General features: G+C 45.9%; 1 protein-coding gene across 3 annotated transcripts in view; it reads left to right on the top strand.

Moving 5' to 3' along the window:
* Nucleotides 1-429: 429 nt before the first annotated feature.
* The window catches only part of ORC5 (origin recognition complex subunit 5), a 41662-nt gene continuing 22263 nt past the window's right edge, over nucleotides 430-19828 (top strand). The window contains exons 1-12 of one of the 3 annotated variants that reach the window (XM_073583869.1): nucleotides 430-629; nucleotides 2968-3098; nucleotides 5290-5382; nucleotides 5498-5548; nucleotides 7746-7949; nucleotides 8438-8512; nucleotides 8976-9087; nucleotides 13981-14111; nucleotides 15135-15183; nucleotides 15911-16001; nucleotides 18127-18179; nucleotides 18262-18374. In XM_073583869.1, the coding sequence (XP_073439970.1) occupies nucleotides 2988-3098; nucleotides 5290-5382; nucleotides 5498-5548; nucleotides 7746-7949; nucleotides 8438-8512; nucleotides 8976-9087; nucleotides 13981-14111; nucleotides 15135-15183; nucleotides 15911-16001; nucleotides 18127-18179; nucleotides 18262-18374 (1083 nt within the window). In that variant the 5' untranslated portion in view covers nucleotides 430-629; nucleotides 2968-2987. The other 2 variants (XM_073583870.1, XM_073583871.1) reach the window with 2 other exon arrangements.

The following is a 19828-nucleotide window of genomic DNA, read 5'->3' as shown; positions in this document are numbered from 1 at the left end:
CTCACGCTGCGGTTTTTTACCTGCGGAAAAGCTGCGTTTTTTTTCCCGCAGCATGTCAATTGTTTCTGCGGATTCTGCTGCGGTTTGCCACCTATTCCATTGTCCAGGTGTCAAACCGCAGGCCAAACCGCAGCAAAAGCGCAGGTCACTTTACCTGCGGTTTTACCTGCGGTTCCGCAGGTGAATCTGCAGTGTGTGCACATACCCTAAGTCAGACAGTGACAGTCTGTGTGACTGCACATTGTGATCTATCACAGATCATGTGTGTGCACTCACTGCACTGAGCAGCCAATCACAGTACAGCTATGTGTCATGTGGGAGGAGCCCAGTCGCAAGGCAAAGCATTGCCAGTCACTCCCCACTTGTGAGTCACTGCTCTAAGTCTCCTCCTCAGCTCCTCCCGGCCCCCAGCCAGGCAGGAAGAAGCTAAACAAACAGCAGGGAAAAAAAAAAAAATTGGCTCAGCTCCCAGTGGTGAGCCGACTCCCGTCGGTCACATGAAAGAGCCGGCTCTTTGTCTCGGTTCGTTCACGAACGACTCATCACTAGGCGGGATTGGCAGCCGGGCAGTCACCGGCCGGGAAATAGTGCACGGTGCTGCGGACAGCCGAGCTCTGGACAGGACCCAGGTATACACTACAGCTATACACACGTGACGTCCATGTAGCTCTGTACACTGCCTGCTTGCAGCGCCTCACAGCGGCCAGCACAGGAGCTGCACCTGGTCAGGACGTCAGCACTGGTTGCTGTATCCTATGTATCTATAGACTGAATAATGGATACCGTGTATGTAGGCTCTATATCTCTATATCTCCTGTAAATATACTTCTATCCACTGTACATGGTATAAAATAGGCTGTATACTGTATAAAATACCTGAATATTGTAAACATACGTGTATGCACTTTTTGCGCACTTGTGGTTTGTGTGTGTATTATATACAGTGCAGTCTCTTATGTTCATATTTAGGGTTTTTTGTACATTATGTATCTATAGACTGTATGTAATGTATGTATAACGGACAGATCTAAAGATCTCCACCAATCAGTGTACCGTGATGGCGCCTTTCTGCTATGTCTTCCTTAGGCCTCGTTCACACGATCATATTTTCGATCTGGAGTTCCATCCATGACAAAGATGGGCAGCAGTCGGACTGATGTTATTCAGTGGGGCAGAGCTGATGAATAATTATTTTCCATGACCGAATCTGCGTGTGAAATAAATTGCAGCAGCGTTAGTTACTTCCATACATTGGATGAGACTCGCCCATTTAAGTCTATGGTTGTGCAAGAATATCGGATGTCGTATGGAGTCAGAGTGCAGCATTCATATTATACGGATACATTGCACACCTGTCACATAAGGAACTGTAGAAGATCTTGTGAATGATTCATAGCTGCTGCTGTAAAAAACATAGATTTTATACAGATGACAAGTGAGAAAACAATCCTCCTACTTTCTGAGTGAACCTCTGACTGATTATTTTCTACGCTTGTGTGACCCTCTATCCTCAGTCCGGCAGCAGACGAGCAGATCAGGAATTGTCTTAGTTTCATCCAAAAACGTAGATATTTTTTCGAATCTTCATCCATGTTTTCTAACATCCATGTGACGCCCGTTTTCATACATTTCCACTAAAAAATGTACATGATCAAATACGTTATTCGAGCAGTGTACATACATTATAGTATATGGGGCTTTTCACATGTCCATGTTTTTTTCTTGCCCCGTTTGTCACAAATCAGAATCCCTCCTACAAGGGTCCATGGATATCGCTGGCCGCTCACATTGCCATCCGATCTGTCCGGTTATAACATTACTATGGGCCGAAGAAGTTTTGTCGTTTGTTTAATTTTTTTTTTTGCCTACTAGAAAATAATTGATGGTTAAAACTGACACTGAGTAAACACTGGTGGAAATCGGCCCCTTATTTTAGTGGGAGAGAAATCAGCGACATCTGAATGAGGCCTTAGTTGTGTAGATTTACTGCAATGTCGATTTATCTGTCTTCTGGACGGAGCATCTCCTCTTGGGCTATTTAGAGGGGCTGTCTGGTCATACGATACTGATGACCTATGTTTTGATGAATAGGGGCTTCTCTGCAGCGGCTGCTACATATTGAACAGGCCTATGCTGTTCAGTTCCGTACATTGTTGCACCCGTCCACCACAGGTAATAACGGTGAATAGATGGAGGTGTGTGTTGTTGGACCCCACCTGACTTTAAGGGTTTATCTGTGACTATTTTATTGTTTTTACTATGGTCCTAAAACTAACAGAACGGTAGTAGCTAACTGCCTGCCTTCTCTACCCGACGCCTGCACACAGCGGTCATTGATTGCGCTTGCCAGCGATTCAGCTGCTCCATGTCAACATAACAGCTCCTCCTATTCCGGGCCCCTATGTTGTCGGGGCGCGCCTGTCAGCGTCCTGTTGATTGATAGCTAGCTCCCCGCAGTTGAGCAACAGGGAATCAGCATGACGTCGGCAGTCAATCAGCATGACGTCGGCAGTCACGCTCAGTCAACAGAGCAGAAGAGAAAACATTGCTTTGTCAACGTGATGTCAACAGAAGCTGCCTACTCGCTGGCAGGAGTGGGTCTGTGCCGGCAGAGATCGATGGTAAGCACGTAGCCCCGGATATCCCCTTTAATATTGATGACCCCTCCTGAAGTGTAGTGTTTCTTCCTGCTCGGGACCTAAATGCCAAGGTGGATCAGATTAGCCCAAAAGTGCATTGGGGATAGAGATGCACTTGGAGTACATCCGCATGCCCCCAATACACTTCCAGGCTAATTTGTAGATAGCGTCATCACTTGATCTGTCAGTGCTGGCACATCAGACTACTACAAGACAGGTATCACTTTTATTGTTGTAGGACCTATACAGCCATATATTACGACTTGATTAGTACAGTCGTCCTGACTCCGCTTCTTTAATGTCAGTTCTGTATTGTGTTCATTTGCAGTTATTATGTTGAAGTGAAACATGAGTGACATAGTCCTCGCTCCGTATCCGGAAGGGAAACTTCACAGCCTGGAGAAGCTTGCTCCGTGCCGAGAATCACAGCTATCTACATTGCTTGCAATCTTTGGGGAGGTATTACTAGTTCTTTATTTATACTTTTAGATATAATACACTCCTCAACATTGAAATTACAGCACCATGAAGGAAAAATTGTGGCATTATAGAAATCACAGGATGGGTAGACATGTTAATGATGAAAAAAATGGAAACAAAGTTTTCAAAACATCTCGATGTATTGAGACTTACAGCCTTGGCTTTTATCACTGAGGTTATTAATGGTTGTATGAGGAAGGTTCTGCTACACTGAATTCACTTGGCAAAATCATCAAGATGCACTGCTGGCAGCTCCTTTGCAACTACCAACCAGTAACGTCCCAGATGTGGGAGTCAAGTCAAGCCATGGTAGCACACTTAAATCATGCACGCTGCTCACCTTAACTCAAGCAACGTGGCATTGTCATGTTGAAAAACTACCCGTGAGACACCGAGGAGAAATGGCCATACTACTGGTTCGAAGACCAGATCAATGTAACACTGAGCTGTTAGTGTACCTGGAATGAATCATTGCATCCAAGACAAAAGCGGAACTCATACCTAACGAGGACAGGCCTCCACTCCATCCTCCATTGCCATCTGGCTTTGCACCATGATTTCCTTTGAGAATGGGTGGTGTGAGGTCAATGGAACGCGGAGATGAACACCTGACTCGTCCCAAAACCTGCTCTGATGGTTTGTGTACACAATTTGACCCCTTGGGCTTGGCATTTGATGTCTAATCTCTTGTGCAGTACGGAATCGATAAGTCATGGAACCCATGGTACGACCATTTCTCCAACGTGTCCCGCGAGTCGTATTTCAACACAACAACATCATGCTGCACGTTGCTCTTGGTTTGGTGACCTAAACGTGCTACCATGGCCTGCAGCATCTCCAGGCTTGTCTCCCATCAGCCACATCTAGGATGTCATTGATCGGCAATTGCATAGGCAGCTGCCAGCAGAGGATCCTGATGATTTGCCCATGTGCCTCCGATGAGGCAGAACCAGCAGGTGCTAATGGGAAATGTAGTTTGCAGTGGTCACGTAGACAGCACTGAAAAGAGGGATGCCTTTATGGAGGAGCTGGAACCTGAAATAGGAGTAAGAATGTAGCCAAGAAGAATCTGACCGATTGCTGTCGAGTTGTTATTCATCTACAGGAAGTTTGAAAAAAAATAATAATTGTGGGATAACCCCTTTAGGCTATGTGCACACGTGCTGAATTGCCACAGATATGTCGCAGCAATTCCGCAACTTCCTGCCATGGGAAATACGCTAGAATTCCGCATGCAAAATTTCCGCGAAAAACTTAGCTTGCAGAATGCTAGCGTTTCCCAACTGATCTGTAACATCGCTTGGAAAACTGATTGACAGGTTGGTCACACTTATCAAACATAGTGTTTGACGAGTGTGACCAACTTTTTACTATTGAGGCCGCCTATACAGCATCAGTAGTAAAAAGATATAATGTTAAAAATAATAAGAAAAAAAAATTAAAATGTGATATTCTCACCTTCCGGCGGCCCCCGCAGCGTCCTCAGGTCTCAGCGATGCTCCCGGCAAGTCCCATTCCCAGCGATGCCTTGCGACAATGACCCCAGATGACGTAGCATCACGCGAAACTTCTACGTCATCAGAGGTCATTGTCGCAAGGCATCGCTGGGAACAGGAGTTGGCGGGAGCATCGCTGAGGCCTGAGGACGCTGCGGGGGCCGCCGGAAGGTGAGAATATCACGATTTTTTATTTTCTTTTTTTTAACAGGGATATGGTACCCAGGGCCAGGAGGACAGTCTCCTCTCCTCCAGACCCTGGGTACCATCCGCACATTTTCCGCTTACTTTGCGCATGGTGGGCATAGCCACATGCGGAAAGTAAGCGGATCAATGCATTCCTATGTGTGCGGAATTACCGCGATTCCGCAAAAAGAATGAGCATGCTGCGTATTTTTCCTCGATGCGATTTTACCGCAGAAAAATACGCAGCATTAGCACACCATGTGCAGAATGTCATGGAATTCAATGGGTTGCTTATTTTATGCGTTTTCGCAGCGAAAAAATGCAGCAAAAATGGATAAAATCGTGGGAATTCCGCACGTGTGCACATAGCCTTAACGTTCGATTAAAATAAAGCCTGAAATATCGTCTTGTAGAAGCTCTCACCCCAGCTTCCGGTGCAGCATCTTACTGTGATATTTAACTGATTTATGTTTGTTTTTTTTCTTCAGAGTTCACATTTAAGCTTTCCTTCCATTTTTATTTATGGGCACACCGGCACTGGAAAGACGTACCTCCTGCAGACAGTGCTGAGCACACTAGAGGTGAGGCTAAATCTATGCATATTTATGAGTGTCGTTAGTTAATGGTTATCCTAGATGGAACCTATATTTTCCCTATTAAATAACGCCTCACAGTATCCTTTTTTTTGGCGTATAGGAGCTTGTTGGGCAGTGTATAATTATACACGTATTCAGTGGCGTACATCAGGTAATACTCCCAGCGGAATCTGTGGCCCTAGAAATACATGTGACTGCTGGCAGCGTTTCCCACCATTTATAGGGAGAAAAGAGTACGTGGTGTCCTAGATTAGCGTGCAGCTGCTGCAGAACCTCACGAAACTCAGGAGCTACAAGGGTACATATTGTGTGGCTCTGCATTAGTGAGGGTTACTTAGACTAGAAGGATGTTATATCTGCAGATTATGCTTATATTAGTGGAAGTGCTCCATTTTGTTACATACTTCTCACATCCTCAGAAGTTTCATTACTGGTGGTTGGAGTGCATTAGCAGTGTATGGTTGGTGTAAGTCATAGGAGCATTCCCTGTGTAGTATGCCTCTGGCCGCCACCAGACTCCTTGTCTCTTAGAGAACAACAGAATCTACATTCTGAAATGGAACATGGTGGATTCTTCTCTCTGCTCAATTTATCTGTCGAGGAGGGCCCCCATAAATATTAGCCTGTCGGCCCAACCCGCCGATATTGTTGGGTTCGAGCGACTATAGTCTAATGTACAGTCATGGCCAAAAGTTTTGAGAATGACACAAATATTAATTTTTACAAAGTCTACTGCTTCATTTTTTCTAATGGCAATTTGCATATACTCCAGAATGTTATAAAGAGTGATCAGCTTAACAACAATTACTTGCAAAGTAAATATTTGCCTAGAAAATTAACTTTATCCCCCAAAACACATTTCAACATCATTGCAGCCCTGCCTTAAAAGGACCAGCTAACATCGTTTCAGTGATTGCTCCATTAACACAGGTGTGGGTGTTGATGAGGACAGGGCTGGAGATCAATCTGTCATGATTAAGTAAGAATGACACCACTGGACACTTTAAAAGGAGGCTGGTGCTTGGCATCATTGTTTCTCTTCTGTTAACCATGGTTATCTCTAAAGAAACACGTGCAGTCATCATTGCACTGCACAAAAATAGCCTAACAGGGAAGAGTATCGCAGCTAGAAAGATTGCACCTCAGTCAACAATCTATCGCATCATCAAGAACTTCAAGGAGAGAGGTTCCCTTGTTGCCAAAAAGTCTCCAGGGCGCCCAAGAAAGACCAACAAGCGCCAGGACCGTCTCTTAAAAGTGTTTCAGCTGCGGGATCGAGCTACCAGCAGTGCAGAGCTTGCTCAGGAATGGCAGCAGGCAGGTGTGAGTGCATCTGCACGCACTGTGAGGCGGAGACTCTTGGAGCAAGGCCTGGTCTCAAGGAGGGCAGCAAAGAAGCCACTTCTCTCCAGAAAAAACATCATGGACAGACTGATATAATGCAAGAGGTACAGGGAATGGACTGCTGAGGACTGGGGTAAAGTCATTTTCTCTGATGAATCCCCTTTTCGATTGTTTGGTACATCTGGAAAACGGCTTATTCGGAGACCAGGTGAGCGCTACCACCAGTCTTGTCTCATGCCAACTGTCAAGCATCCTGAAACCATTCATGTGTGGGGTTGCTTCTCAGCCAAGGGAATGGGCTCTCTCTCAGTCTTGCCTAAAAACACAGCCATGAATAAAGAATGGTACCAGAATGTCCTCCAAGAGCAACTTCTCCCAACCGTCCAAGAGCAGTTTGGCGATCAACAATGCCTTTTTCAACATGATGGAGCACCTTGCCATAAAGCAAAGGTGATAACTAAATGGCTCAGGGAACAAAACATAGAGATTTTGGGACCATGGCCTGGAAACTCCCCAGATCTTAATCCCATTGAGAACTTGTGGTCAATCATCAAGAGACGGGTGGACAAACAAAAACCTTCAAATTCAGACGAAATAAAAGCATTGATTTTGCAAGAATGGACTGCTATCAGTCAGGATTTGATCCAGAAGTTGATTGAGAGCATGCCAGGGAGAATTGCTGAGGTCCTGAAGAAGAAGGGTCAACACTGCAAATATTGACTTGCTGCATTAACTCATTCTAACTGTCAATATAACCTTTTGTTACTGATAATATGATTGCAATTATATTTCTGTATGTGATAAAAACATCTGACAAACACACATAAAAACCAGAGGGCAGCAGATCATGTGAAAATATAATATTTGTGTCATTCTCTAAACTTTTGGCCATGACTGTATAAGGGGGGCTATACACAAGCCCAGAATTTTCCGATAGAGCTGCGTTACCCCTAAAGGCTGTAGTCTGTACATGTACTGTATGTTGTTTTTGTTTTGCGTTGCAGCTTCCTTCTGCCTTTGTGAATTGTGTGGAGTGTTTTACAGCCAGACTTCTCTTTGAGCAAATCCTGAACCAGCTTTACAATCACTGCCCTGGGCCTGAAAATGAGTTTTCTTCCTACAAGAAATGTGATACATTTAATGAATTTGTCCGATTCTATAAGAGGGCGATTACAATCCAAGGACTAGAAAATGAGACGGTTTATATTGTGAGTAGTAGCCGAATATCCAAGGTTTTATTCATTTACAATGCTAAAATGAAATGGGTGCCACGGGCTGCATATTACTAAAAAGCTGCCCAGCACTTTGTATGTCTAGAACATATCAAACCATTGTTGGAACTGCTTTATTTAATAAAGAGCAAGAAAAGTCTTTCCATTTATCAGTGCATGTTACATATGTGTTACACCTTGATCCAGAGAAAAATTTTCTTGCTGGATTAGGCTATGTTTGCCTCCCACTTTTATAGTTAGATAAATGTATACGGAGTGTAGCCATCGAGTCCAACTGACCGAACATCCCAAAATGGCATAATGGTGTCTGTTACTGTAGCATTGTGCCAACGGCACTTGTCAGGAGATTGTCCTTATGTATGTGTCCTCATTGTGAATAATCCTTAGTGCTTTTTTTTTTTTTTTTTTTAATTTTTTGCATTTCCTTTCTTTATTTCTAAGATGCATAAACTTTCTTATATTAGGTTCTTGATAAGGCAGATATCCTGCGAGAAATGGATGCAAACCTTGTACCAGGACTCCTGAGGCTTCAGGAACTGGTAAGTGAACAGAACCATCTGCAATGTTTAGGCATACATAGAATATCATTCTGGATTGGGGCCTGTTCACATCTGCGTTTGGTACTATGCTTTACCGAGGCATGCTCTAAATCTATACATAGGCCGACATTGTCTTGGCCCCTGTCAGTAGTCCTTTTGGTATATATACATTGTATACTATTTTTCATAATAAGGAATGGCATAGTAGACTATGGTGTTCCAATTAAAAAAACATGTAATAGAAACCTACTAGCGACCGGTCTCGCTGTATGCCTACACAGCAGGCGACGTTGCAGCCTTCCTTTGGGGTTGTACATCAGAGGATCTTCCGGACATATTAGGATTGACTGCAGGCTCCACATATGTGAGCAGATCATTCATGACTTTGTTTCTGCTGGTTTTGCATGTATACAGTATATCCTCACACTCTCATATTATGAAGTTTTTCCTTTGCATATTGCAGACCGGTAATAATGTAACGGTGATTTTCCTGACTGAAATCACCTGGGAAACCTTCCGACCGAACACCGGCTGTCTGGAGCCCCTGACCATTTATTTTGCGGACTATAGTAAAGGTATGTGTTTCCGCTCTCTGACGTTCTCCCTAATTTGTATTGGAGAAAGGTTTTATTTTTAATGGTCGCGTCTTTGGACGGTTTTGCTTGGCTGCTACATATGGGAAACACGTGGAATGACAAACCCGGGTACTGAGGAGTCGGAGATAGTAAGTTGTTCCCGTACAGTATAGCCTTTTCTTGTGCTGTGTCCTATATACATTTCATTGAATCCAAGCAATATTTATCAGTATTACACATAATTGTGAGGTAAATGTGTCCCAGGAGGGGGGCACTATGGGGGTCCCCTATCTACAACCCAACATTATATGTCCATGATGATCACAATTGGGGGGCACATAAGCCGTGCTGGACGGTGACTGTGATTGAAGCTGTCCTGCTGCATTAATGGCCGGGATCAAAGAAATCTTCTCCCTTTCCACAGACAATACTTAGTGCAGCACTGGACCTGGGGAGAGTGAATGGAGCACATATATATATATATTTTTTTTTTTTTACACTAGCCGTTCTTGCGGTTTCCTGAAAGGGGACAACTCTCTAAGTTTTTTTTATTTAGTTTCATAGTATTCCTTAGGTGGGCCTCTGGTATTTAGACCATCTGTGTGATGCCACAGTAATTCTTCACAGAATCTTTCCCCAAGCTTCATATGTCCAGTTTAGTTGAATTTGGGGCCTTTGCTACCTGGGTTGCCGCCCTCCGCTCACAGTAGTGTAGCCGTGTCTTCTGCTGCTGCTTTGCCCGGCACACAGGGATGCTCTTCTGCCTCTGTCACCATTAGAGCTGCTATACTGTGCGTCTTTTAGATGTAGGTATGTTATAATACTCATCTCATGTCCATCCACCCAGCTCTCCTGCTCTCCTGCTGTCTGTCTATGAAGGACACACAGTGCGTCACCCAGCTTTGCACATAGACTTGCCTCTGCACCTAGCATTCACATGGTATGTCCATCCACCCAGCTCTCCTGCTCTCCTGCTGTCTGTCTATGAAGGACACACAGTGCGTCACCCAGCTTTGCACATAGACTTGCCTCTGCACCTAGCATTCACATGGTATGTCCATCCACCCAGCTCTCCTGCTCTCCTGCTGTCTGTCTATGAAGGACACACAGTGCGTCACCCAGCTTTGCACATAGACTTGCCTCTGCACCTAGCATTCACATGGCATGCCTTTCAGCTAACCCCAGCTTACCCCAGTGTTATTTATGACCTTGTTTACTCTGGCTTGATCATATACATCTGGTCCACTCCTAATTGTCTGGCCAAGATGAGCAGAGACCACTCCTCTCTGCTTCACACCTGACTGCACTTAGTTGTACATATATTGCAGAGTACAAGTCTGCATAGACTTCAGTCTGCATTGTGATTTCTATAAGTGTGTGCTAGAAGTGTGAAGATTAATTTAAGAATTAAAACCAGAATTGAACCAGAAGGGAACTGAAGGTAACTGGACACAGTCACTGTAAACAATGTTTCTGTTTGTTTTCACTTTCACCCCAATAATCCTTCACTTTCTGCTAATTCCCCTAATCCCTACTCCTAGTAAGGAACTGTTCATCTCTTCTTCAATCCTCCCCATCCACCTCACCTCCACCTCAAAACTGTTCCTTAACATACAATCCTCTGTCTCCAAACACAGACAGCCCCCTCATGCCCTCTCCTGCTCCCACCTGCTAACACTTTCTCTGCTCCTTCTCACTGCTGGTGATATCTCTCCAAATCCTGGTCCTCCTCACCACATTCCCACAGTCATTTCTACCTCCCATCCACGCTCTATCACAACCTTCCGTAACCTCTCCAACCTTATACCCATTCACCCAGCCCCTGCTTCCCCAGTCCCACTAACAGGAGCTCTGTGGAACGCTCGCTCTGTCTGCAACAAGCTTTCCTACATCCATGATCTTTTTGTTACTACCAAACTCTCCTTCCTCGCCATCACCGAAACCTGGCTCACCCCTTCTGACACAGCCTCTCCTGCTGCACTTTCGTATGGCGGCTTCCACCTTTCTCACACCCCCCGCCCCAGCAGCAAACATGGTGGAGGAGTTGGTTTTCTCCTGTCAGATACCTGCTCCTTCACCCAAATCCCACTGCCACCCTCTGTTACCCTCCCTTCCTTTGAGGTGCACTCTGTGCGCATCTACTCCCCCTCCAACCTCCAACTGGCTGTCATCTACCGCCCCCCAGGGCCAGCCACCACCTTCTTTGACCACTTCACCACCTGGTTACTTCATTTCCTTTCCGCGGACATCCCTACTATCATCATGGGCGACTTCAACATCCCCATTGACACTTCCCTCTCAGCTGCCACTAAACTTCTATCTCTCACTTCCTCCTTCGGCCTCACTCAATGGTCTTCTACAGCCACCCACAAAGATGGCCACACACTGGACCTCATCTTCACCCGCCTCTGCTCCCTATCCAACCTCTCTAACTCACCTCTTCCTCTCTCTGACCACAACCTGCTCACATTCTCTTCCCTCTTCACTCCATGTCTACAATCCCCACCCCACAAACTTTCACACCCTCGCAGGAATCTTAAACACCTTGACCTACACTCATTCTCCGAATCCCTCCTCCCTCTTACAGATATAAGTTCCTTACACAATGCGGATGACGCTGCCGCTCTATATAACACCACAATAGCTGTAGCTTTGGAATCCGCTGCCCCACTTACACATACCAAAACTCGCAAAATCAACAGACAGCCCTGGCACACCAGCCTGACCAAAGAGCTGAGGCGAGCTTCCAGGGCTGCTGAGCGCAGATGGAAAAGATCCCACTCCAACGAGCATTTCATCGCATTCAAACAGTCCCTCACTACTTTCAAGACCACACTCGCCACAGCTAAACAAACCTACTTCTCATCTCTCATATCCTCCCTGTCTCACAACCCTAAACAGTTATTCAACACCTTCAATTCTCTCCTCCGCCCCCCAGCACCTCCTCCCTCCCCACTCATCTCAGCTGAAGACTTTGCCTCATTTTTCAAGCAGAAAATTGATAACATCAGGGACAGTTTTGGTCAACAACCCCCAGAGCCCTTCCTCCCGACTTCCCAGCCCTCCACCTTCAAAACCAACTTCTCCACCATTACAGAAGATCGACTCTCCACTCTACTCTCAAGATCACATCTCACCACCTGTGCACTCGACCCGATCCCATCCCACTTCATCCCAAACCTCACCACAGTCTTCATCCCAACCCTAACCCATCTCTTCAACCTATCACTAACAACTGGTGTTTTCCCCTCAAGCTTTAAACATGCCTCCATCACACCTATCCTCAAAAAGCCCTCTCTTGACCCATCCTCTGCATCTAGCTATCGCCCTATATCACTTCTCCCATACGCCTCCAAGCTACTGGAACAACACGTCTACCTTGAACTATCCTCCCATCTCTCTTCTTGCTCCCTCTTCGACCGCTTACAATCTGGCTTCCGGTCACACCACTCCACTGAAACTGCCCTTACTAAGGTCACCAATGACCTCTTAACTGCCAAGAGCAAGCGACACTACTCTGTCCTCCTCCTCCTGGACCTGTCGGCTGCCTTTGACACAGTGGACCATTCCCTATTATTACAGACCCTCTCATCCCTCGGCATCACAGACTTGGCCCTCTCCTGGATCTCATCATACCTAACAGACCGGACATTCAGCGTCTCCCACTCACACACCACCTCCTCACCTCACCCCCTATCTGTCGGAGTCCCACAAGGTTCAGTCCTAGGGCCCCTGCTGTTCTCTATTTACACCTTTGGCCTGGGACAGCTCATAGAATCTCATGGCTTTCAGTATCATCTTTATGCTGATGACACACAGATCTACATCTCTGGACCAGATATCACCTCCCTACTAACCAGAATCCCTCAATGTCTGTCCACTATTTCATCCTTCTTCTCCACTAGATATCTGAAACTCAACATGGACAAAACAGAATTCATCATCTTTCCCCCATCTCACGTGACCCCCCCTACGAACCTATCAATTACAGTAAATGACTGCCCACTCTCCCCAGTCCCACAAGCTCGCTGCCTCGGAGTAATCCTTGATGCTGATCTCTCCTTCAAACCACATATCCAAACCCTTTCCACTTCCTGCCGACTTCAACTCAAAAATATTTCACGCATCCGTTCATTCCTCACCCAAGAATCTGCAAAAACCCTAGTCCATGCCCTCATCATCTCTCGCCTTGACTACTGCAACCTCATGCTCTGCGGCCTCCCCTCAAACACTCTCGCACCCCTCCAATCTATTCTAAACTCTGCTGCCCGACTAATCCACCTGTCCCCCCGCTATTCCCCAGCTTCTCCCCTCTGTCAATCCCTTCACTGGCTCCCAATTGCCCAGAGACTCCATTACAAAACCCTAACCATGACATACAAAGCCATCCACAACTTGTCTCCTCCATACATCTGTGACCTCGTCTCCCGGTACTTTCCTGCACGCAACCTCCGATCCTCACAAGATCTCCTTCTCTACTCCCCTCTTATCTCCTCTTCCCACAATCGCATACAAGATTTCTCTCGCGCATCACCCCTACTCTGGAACTCTCTACCACAACATATCAGACTCTCACCTACCATCGAAACATTCAAAAAGAGCCTGAAGACCCACCTCTTCCGACAAGCCTATAACCTGCAGTAACCACCGATCGACCAAACCGCTGCACGACCAGCTCTACCCTCGCCTACTGTATTATCACCCATCCCTTGAAGATTGTGAGCCCTCGCGGGCAGGGTCCTCTCTCCTCCTGTACCAGTTATGACTTGTATTGTTTAAGATTATTGTACTTGTTTTTATGTATACCCCCCTCACATGTAAAGCGCCATGGAATAAATGGCGCTATAACAATAAATAATAATAATAATAATAATCTTTTGGCCGATCTCGTAGCTGAAATGCAGAAGATTCTGTCCAGCAATCACCCTGAAGAATACGCTTCAGAATTCTACGCGTCGTACATCAATATTCTGCTGGGCGTTTTCTACACTGTCTGCAGGGACATAAAGGAGCTGAGGCATCTGGTGAGCCTTCTGATAAGTGCATGTGTCCGTCTGTTCTGGAAACATTCTGGTGAGCCTTCTGATGAGTGCATGTCCATATCTGTGCTGGAAACATTCTGGTGAGCCTTCTGATGAGTGCATGTCCATATCTGTGCTGGAAACATTCTGGTGAGCCTTCTGATAAGTGCATGTACATGTCTGTGCTGGCAACATTCTGGCGAGCCTTCTGATAAGTGCATGTACATGTCTGTGCTGGAAACATTCTGGCGTGCCTTCTGATAAGTGCATGTACATGTCTGTGCTGGCAACATTCTGGCGAGCCTTCTGATAAGTGCATGTACGTGTCTGTTTCCAGCACAGACATTCTGATGAGCCTTCTGATAAGTGCATGTGTCTGTGCTGGAAACATTAATGTTGTAATTAGCAGGTGGTTAATGACTATCTTATGGTAAGGAGGCATTCTGTGGCTTGTTGTTCTGTTGGATTCTGTACAAATGCAACTGAGGAAATCCAAGAGCTTATCGGATCTCAGGTTTTTTCAGCTTCTTTTCCCTAGCATCAATGCTTCCATAGGGAAAATGTCATCATAGAACAGCAATGTACAAAATGCCTATGCCTCATTAGCACACAGCCCCAAGCACTCTCTGGACCTGTGCTGTACAGTGTACTGACACTGTCCCAAATTAGGCCCTGTTCACACTTGCAGTTTGGTCTAGGTTGTATGAAAACGTCATTTGTAACCTTCTAAACCTCATTCATACTTCAAATGTATATATGGACTGGGTGAAAGACAGAACAAAGAGTCTCTGGCGGCTTCTTGCATGTCGCTTCTTGGGAAGAGTAGCTCATAATATATAATCTGATGCAACATGCCAAATTTTTTTTCTTTTTTGGTTAGCAGAAAAATAACCTTTGTAGCTCCCACGTGAAATCATGGCCGTATGGAGATAAAATGCAGTGCTTGTTTTTCGTGTATATTCCAGGGCATGCCTTTATTCCTCGTGTGTATATGAGGTACATTTACTTTTCTTCTGTCTCTCACAGGCTGCATTAAACTTTGCAAAATATAGTGAACCAGTGGTTAGAGGAGAAGGTGAGTCCGTCATCGAGCACGGGAAGATGGCAATGTGTTATCTGTGGTCTGCTGTAGTTTAGTCTCAGCCTTTCTGGAGAACCACGTTCACACATTCAGTATTTGGTCAGTATTTTACCTCAGTATCTGTAAGCCAAATCCAGGAGTGGGTGATAAATACAGAAGTGGTGATGTGTTTCTATTATACTTTTCCTCTGATTGTTCCAGTTCTGGTTTTGCCTTATAAATACTGAGGTAAAATACTGAACGTGTGAACGAGGCCTTACACTGACAGCCAAACAGTAAAGTAAGCCTGTAAGCATCCTGTGAAGGATATGAATGTAAGATAGGTGGGCAATAAGATCCCATGCTCCCGAATCTGGCAGCATTTATGTGACTCGGCCTCAGAGTATGGGCACATGTTGAGCATTTTGCAGTCGCTTTTTCTGCAGCAAAAGACAGAGTGTTGGTAATAACAATGCTGTGTAAAATCTGGGAGTTATCGCTTACATTTTTATGCGTTTTTAAGTATATTTTTTTCCCCTTTCTTTCGGTAAAAAATGCTGCAAAAACACTAAAAGAATTGACATGCTGCAGATTTGCAAAAATGCACACCAAAAAATGCAGTGTGTGATCAATCCCTTATAGTTTACTGTGCGTTATGGAAATGCCGCCATCTTTCACAGAAAGCCTTGGTTATAGCATCCATTACGAGATTATTCTGACCGCTTTATTTTTATGTTTCCAGTAAAGGAAACGGAGACACACAAACTATGGAGGAATATTGAGCCACATTTGAAGAAGGCGATGCAGACTGTTTATCTCCGAGAGATCTCAAGGTACACTGGCCTTGTTATTGATGCGTCACATTAAGTCCTTGGACCATTTTGAACAATAATTTGAAGACATAAAATGGGTCACAGCAGCTGGACCCTAAATAATGTTGAGGATAATTGGCTTTTTGTTTTTTCTCTTGCCATATGCCTTGGTAAATCCCATAAATGAATATTCCCATTGTAGGCATATAAGGCTAAGCCATAAATACTTGTCTAGCTGGACTTTATATCAGGCATTTGTGGCATAATCTGTGGATTTGCCAAATATCTCGAAGACTAAAGGGGGTTTTACACATAGCGATTTCACTATAATGTCACCGATTTTGTGACGTTATAGCGATATCGCTATGTGTGATACTTACCTCCGACCGGCTCCCCCGCTGTCCATTGCTGATCGCGCGAGAATGTCCGGCTCCATTTCTCGTCGTCAGCTTCCTGCTGGGGCTTCCTGCTGTGACGACGAGCGACGCGTGGATGCGGGCGGGAGGACGCCAGGATCGCTGTGTGTGAAAGGTGAGTATCGTGCGCTGCGTCGCTGCTGCATCGCTGTGAGATCTTTCTGTGTGACAGCTCACTAGCGATCATTTAGCGATGCACCAGCGATCCTGACCTGGTCGGATCGCTGGTGCATCGCTAAATGTAAAAGGGCCTTAAGGCCCCGATTCATTAAATATCCGGTAAGAGAGAAGCCGGCACTCCGTCCTTCTTGAGAAAACGCCGTGCTTTGTTGTAACTTTTTTCCTTACTCATTAAAACCACCAAACAGAAGTCATCAAATATCTGATGCGTTCCGGAACATGTCACATGTTTGATGACCTGTTTCAGTACTTTTAGCACATGGATAAAGTTACAATAAAACAGAGTTTTCTCATGAAGGGACGGAGTGCCGGCTTCTCTCTTACTGGATTCTATTGACAGCTCAAGCTGCCGAGCGTCCTGGATGAACCCATTACAGGTGAGCTGTTTTTTTATCTTGTGTTTGATACGTTTTATGGAGCAAACTGTTTAATGAATCTAAATTTAAACTAAATTTTGGTGTTTTTATTAGAGTTGAGCAAATAAGATTTGCATGACGTTGCACTGGGCATACTAATCAGAAGAGGCGCCAAGGATGCCAGCGGGTTGTTGGAGGTTTGCAAATTGCTGGTCTGGTGACCACGAAGTTATCAATGCGGGGTCCTGCAAATCTTCTTGCTCATGTTTAGTTTCTACACCAACTCCTGCAACTTTTTGAAAAGTGTTGGACATATTTATTACAATGTACATGATTTTTAATGAACTTTGGCGCATCTTCCTCCAATGGATTTTGCATTCAAACTGGCGAACAAAATGTCATTCTTGATGAATCTACCCCCAAAGTCTGTGAAAATGACGCCATCGCTCCCTTGTCTTAGGCCGGTTTCACACTAGCGCATTTTCAGCGCGCGCACGGCCGGGGGTAGCTCCGCCCCCGATCCGGCTCTCTGCCCGGTGTGCCCGCCCCTTCCTTGTAGCGCCGCCTCCTAGCGGACAGCGGCGCCTGCGATCGGCGCACCCTATCTTTAGCATAGGGTGCGCCGATCGTGCGCAGGCCGTGCGCTAGTTGCGCTTTGACCTGCGCTGCGCACTTTTGACGGTGCGCCGTGCGCGCCAAAATCAAACTTCGGATTTTGGCGCGCACGGCGCACCGTCAAAAGTGCGCAGCGCAGGTCAAAGCGCAACTAGCGCACGGCCTGCGCACGATCGGCGCACCCTATGCTAAAGATAGGGTGCGCCGATCGCAGGCGCCGCTGTCCGCTAGGAGGCGGCGCTACAAGGAAGGGGCGGGCACGCCGGGCAGAGAGCCGGCTCGGGGGCGGAGCTACCCCCGGCCGTGCGCGCGCTGAAAAAGCGCTAGTGTGAAACCGGCCTGAAAGAGATGTTTGTAGAGAAAAGCTTTCTTGTATAATTCATGTTCTCCTGAAACCAAATATTCTTCGCAGTGCTCCATCTGACAGTCGCTCTATGGGGGTGAGATTGTGAATACACCTCTCTGCTAGTATATAACTTCTCATTCGTTTGTGGGGGGAAGACACATTTCTTTTATGAGAAATAATGTCCTAGGAATTCTTTTACAGCACCGTCAACATTTGATCTTCTTTCTCCTCAGCTCTCAGTGGGAGAAAATGCAGCAAGAGGACCGAGAGGCATCCCAGCTGAAAGGTGACGTGTGCGCAGTTAATTTTCTACAGCTCCGCTCTGAAGTTGGTGACTTGTACCTTCATGCTGCATCCTGTCTTCCCAGGGCTGTCGGCACATGCACATGTGGAGCTGCCGTATTACTCCAAGTTTCTGCTCATAGCTGGATATTTGGCTTCTTATAATCCGGCGAGGACAGATAAAAGATTTTTTCTAAAGGTACTTTGCTGGGTTTTTTTTTATTTGATGTTGTATTCACAGGATTACCGAATCTTGTGCTATGGTATAGATTTGATTTCCTGCAGTCACTCTCCACAAGAAGAAACATTACCCCTTAGATCCCAGTCTTAAGCTTCTCACTTATCTATATCAGTTCTCAGACTTTGCACTGACGAGGGGCAATATCCTGAAACACCGTTTCTGCAAATTGAAATTCTGGTTTGGCTTTTATCCTAAGTCATGTGACAAGGCTCGTTAAAAGGTCGATATTGACTTTTAGGATTGCTACTTCATATAGATGGCACTAGATTTCAAGTCCTCTTTCTCTCTGAAGAGGCATACTATATTTTATTTAAACACCTGAAAAATGTTGATTGTGTCCTTTGATTTATATAGCACAATGTTTTAAATGTAAATTGTCACTAAGGTAGACCTGTATAATGTAGGCCTTAACCCCTTCACTACCAAGGGTGGTTTGCACGTTAACTCCCGGGCCAATTTTTACAATTCTGACCTCTGTCCCTTTATGAGGTCATAACTCTGAAACGCTTCCATGGATCCCGGTGATTCTGACACTGTTTTCTCATGACATATTGTACTTCATGTTAGTGGTAAAATTGCATTCAAATAACTTGCGTTTATTTGTGAAAAAAACGGAAATTTGGCGAAAATTTTGAAAATTTCGCAATTACTCTGTCGCCTAATTGGGGGACACAGAACCTTGGGTGTTATGCTGCTGTCCACTAGGAGGCGACACTATGCATAATCTGAAAAAGATTAACTTTGGCTCCTCCTCTGCAGTATACACCCCTGGACGGCGTCAGCCTTCTCCAGTTTTTGCTTAGTGTCGCAAGGAGGCACACCTTTTTTCTTCCGTTTTTTTCCTTTTTTTCACGGAAATACAGATGAAGAAAAGTGGGTTCCCAGCGAGACTCCCGGCATGGCTCCCTCCTCGGTCCCCTATTAGGGGTACCCGGTTGAGGTCGAGGTGGTTTTTTCGCTCCCTCCCCAGTCCCTCGGGTCCTGGTTCGAGGTCGAGACCCCCCTCCTTCCCCAACCCCTTTAAGGAGTCTGGGTTGAGGTTGAGGCGAGGATGAAGACCCCCTGACGGTGACAGACGCACCCTCCCTAATCCCCCGCAGGGGGTATTAGGTTGAGACGCCTCAGGTAGGGTCGGAGATCAGACAGCATTTCGCAGCTTCCAGGGACCCCAGGCTGGCTGAGGGATCCTGTTGGGGCCGGGGGAGGGTGCGGACTGGATGGCACAGCAGAGACAGGGTTTTTCTGCGTCCCTGTCTCTGCAACAGCAGCGGCTCCATAGCGCTTCAGGGGCACCCCATACAAAAACCGCTACCCCTGCTACAACAACCGCTATCCAGTCGACCATTCTGGGGGGGGTCTGGTACAAATCCGCCCCCCCCCCGGACTACCGCGCCGCTCTGGAGCCCTCCTGG

Source organism: Dendrobates tinctorius, unplaced genomic scaffold (assembly GCF_039654945.1).
Source record: "Dendrobates tinctorius isolate UK_male_01 unplaced genomic scaffold, ASM3965494v1 ptg000082l, whole genome shotgun sequence".
In the NCBI taxonomy this organism is placed as follows: Eukaryota; Metazoa; Chordata; class Amphibia; order Anura; family Dendrobatidae; genus Dendrobates; species Dendrobates tinctorius.
The sequence above is the reverse complement of the archived record's forward strand: the minus strand, read 5'-3'. Positions and strand labels throughout refer to the sequence as shown.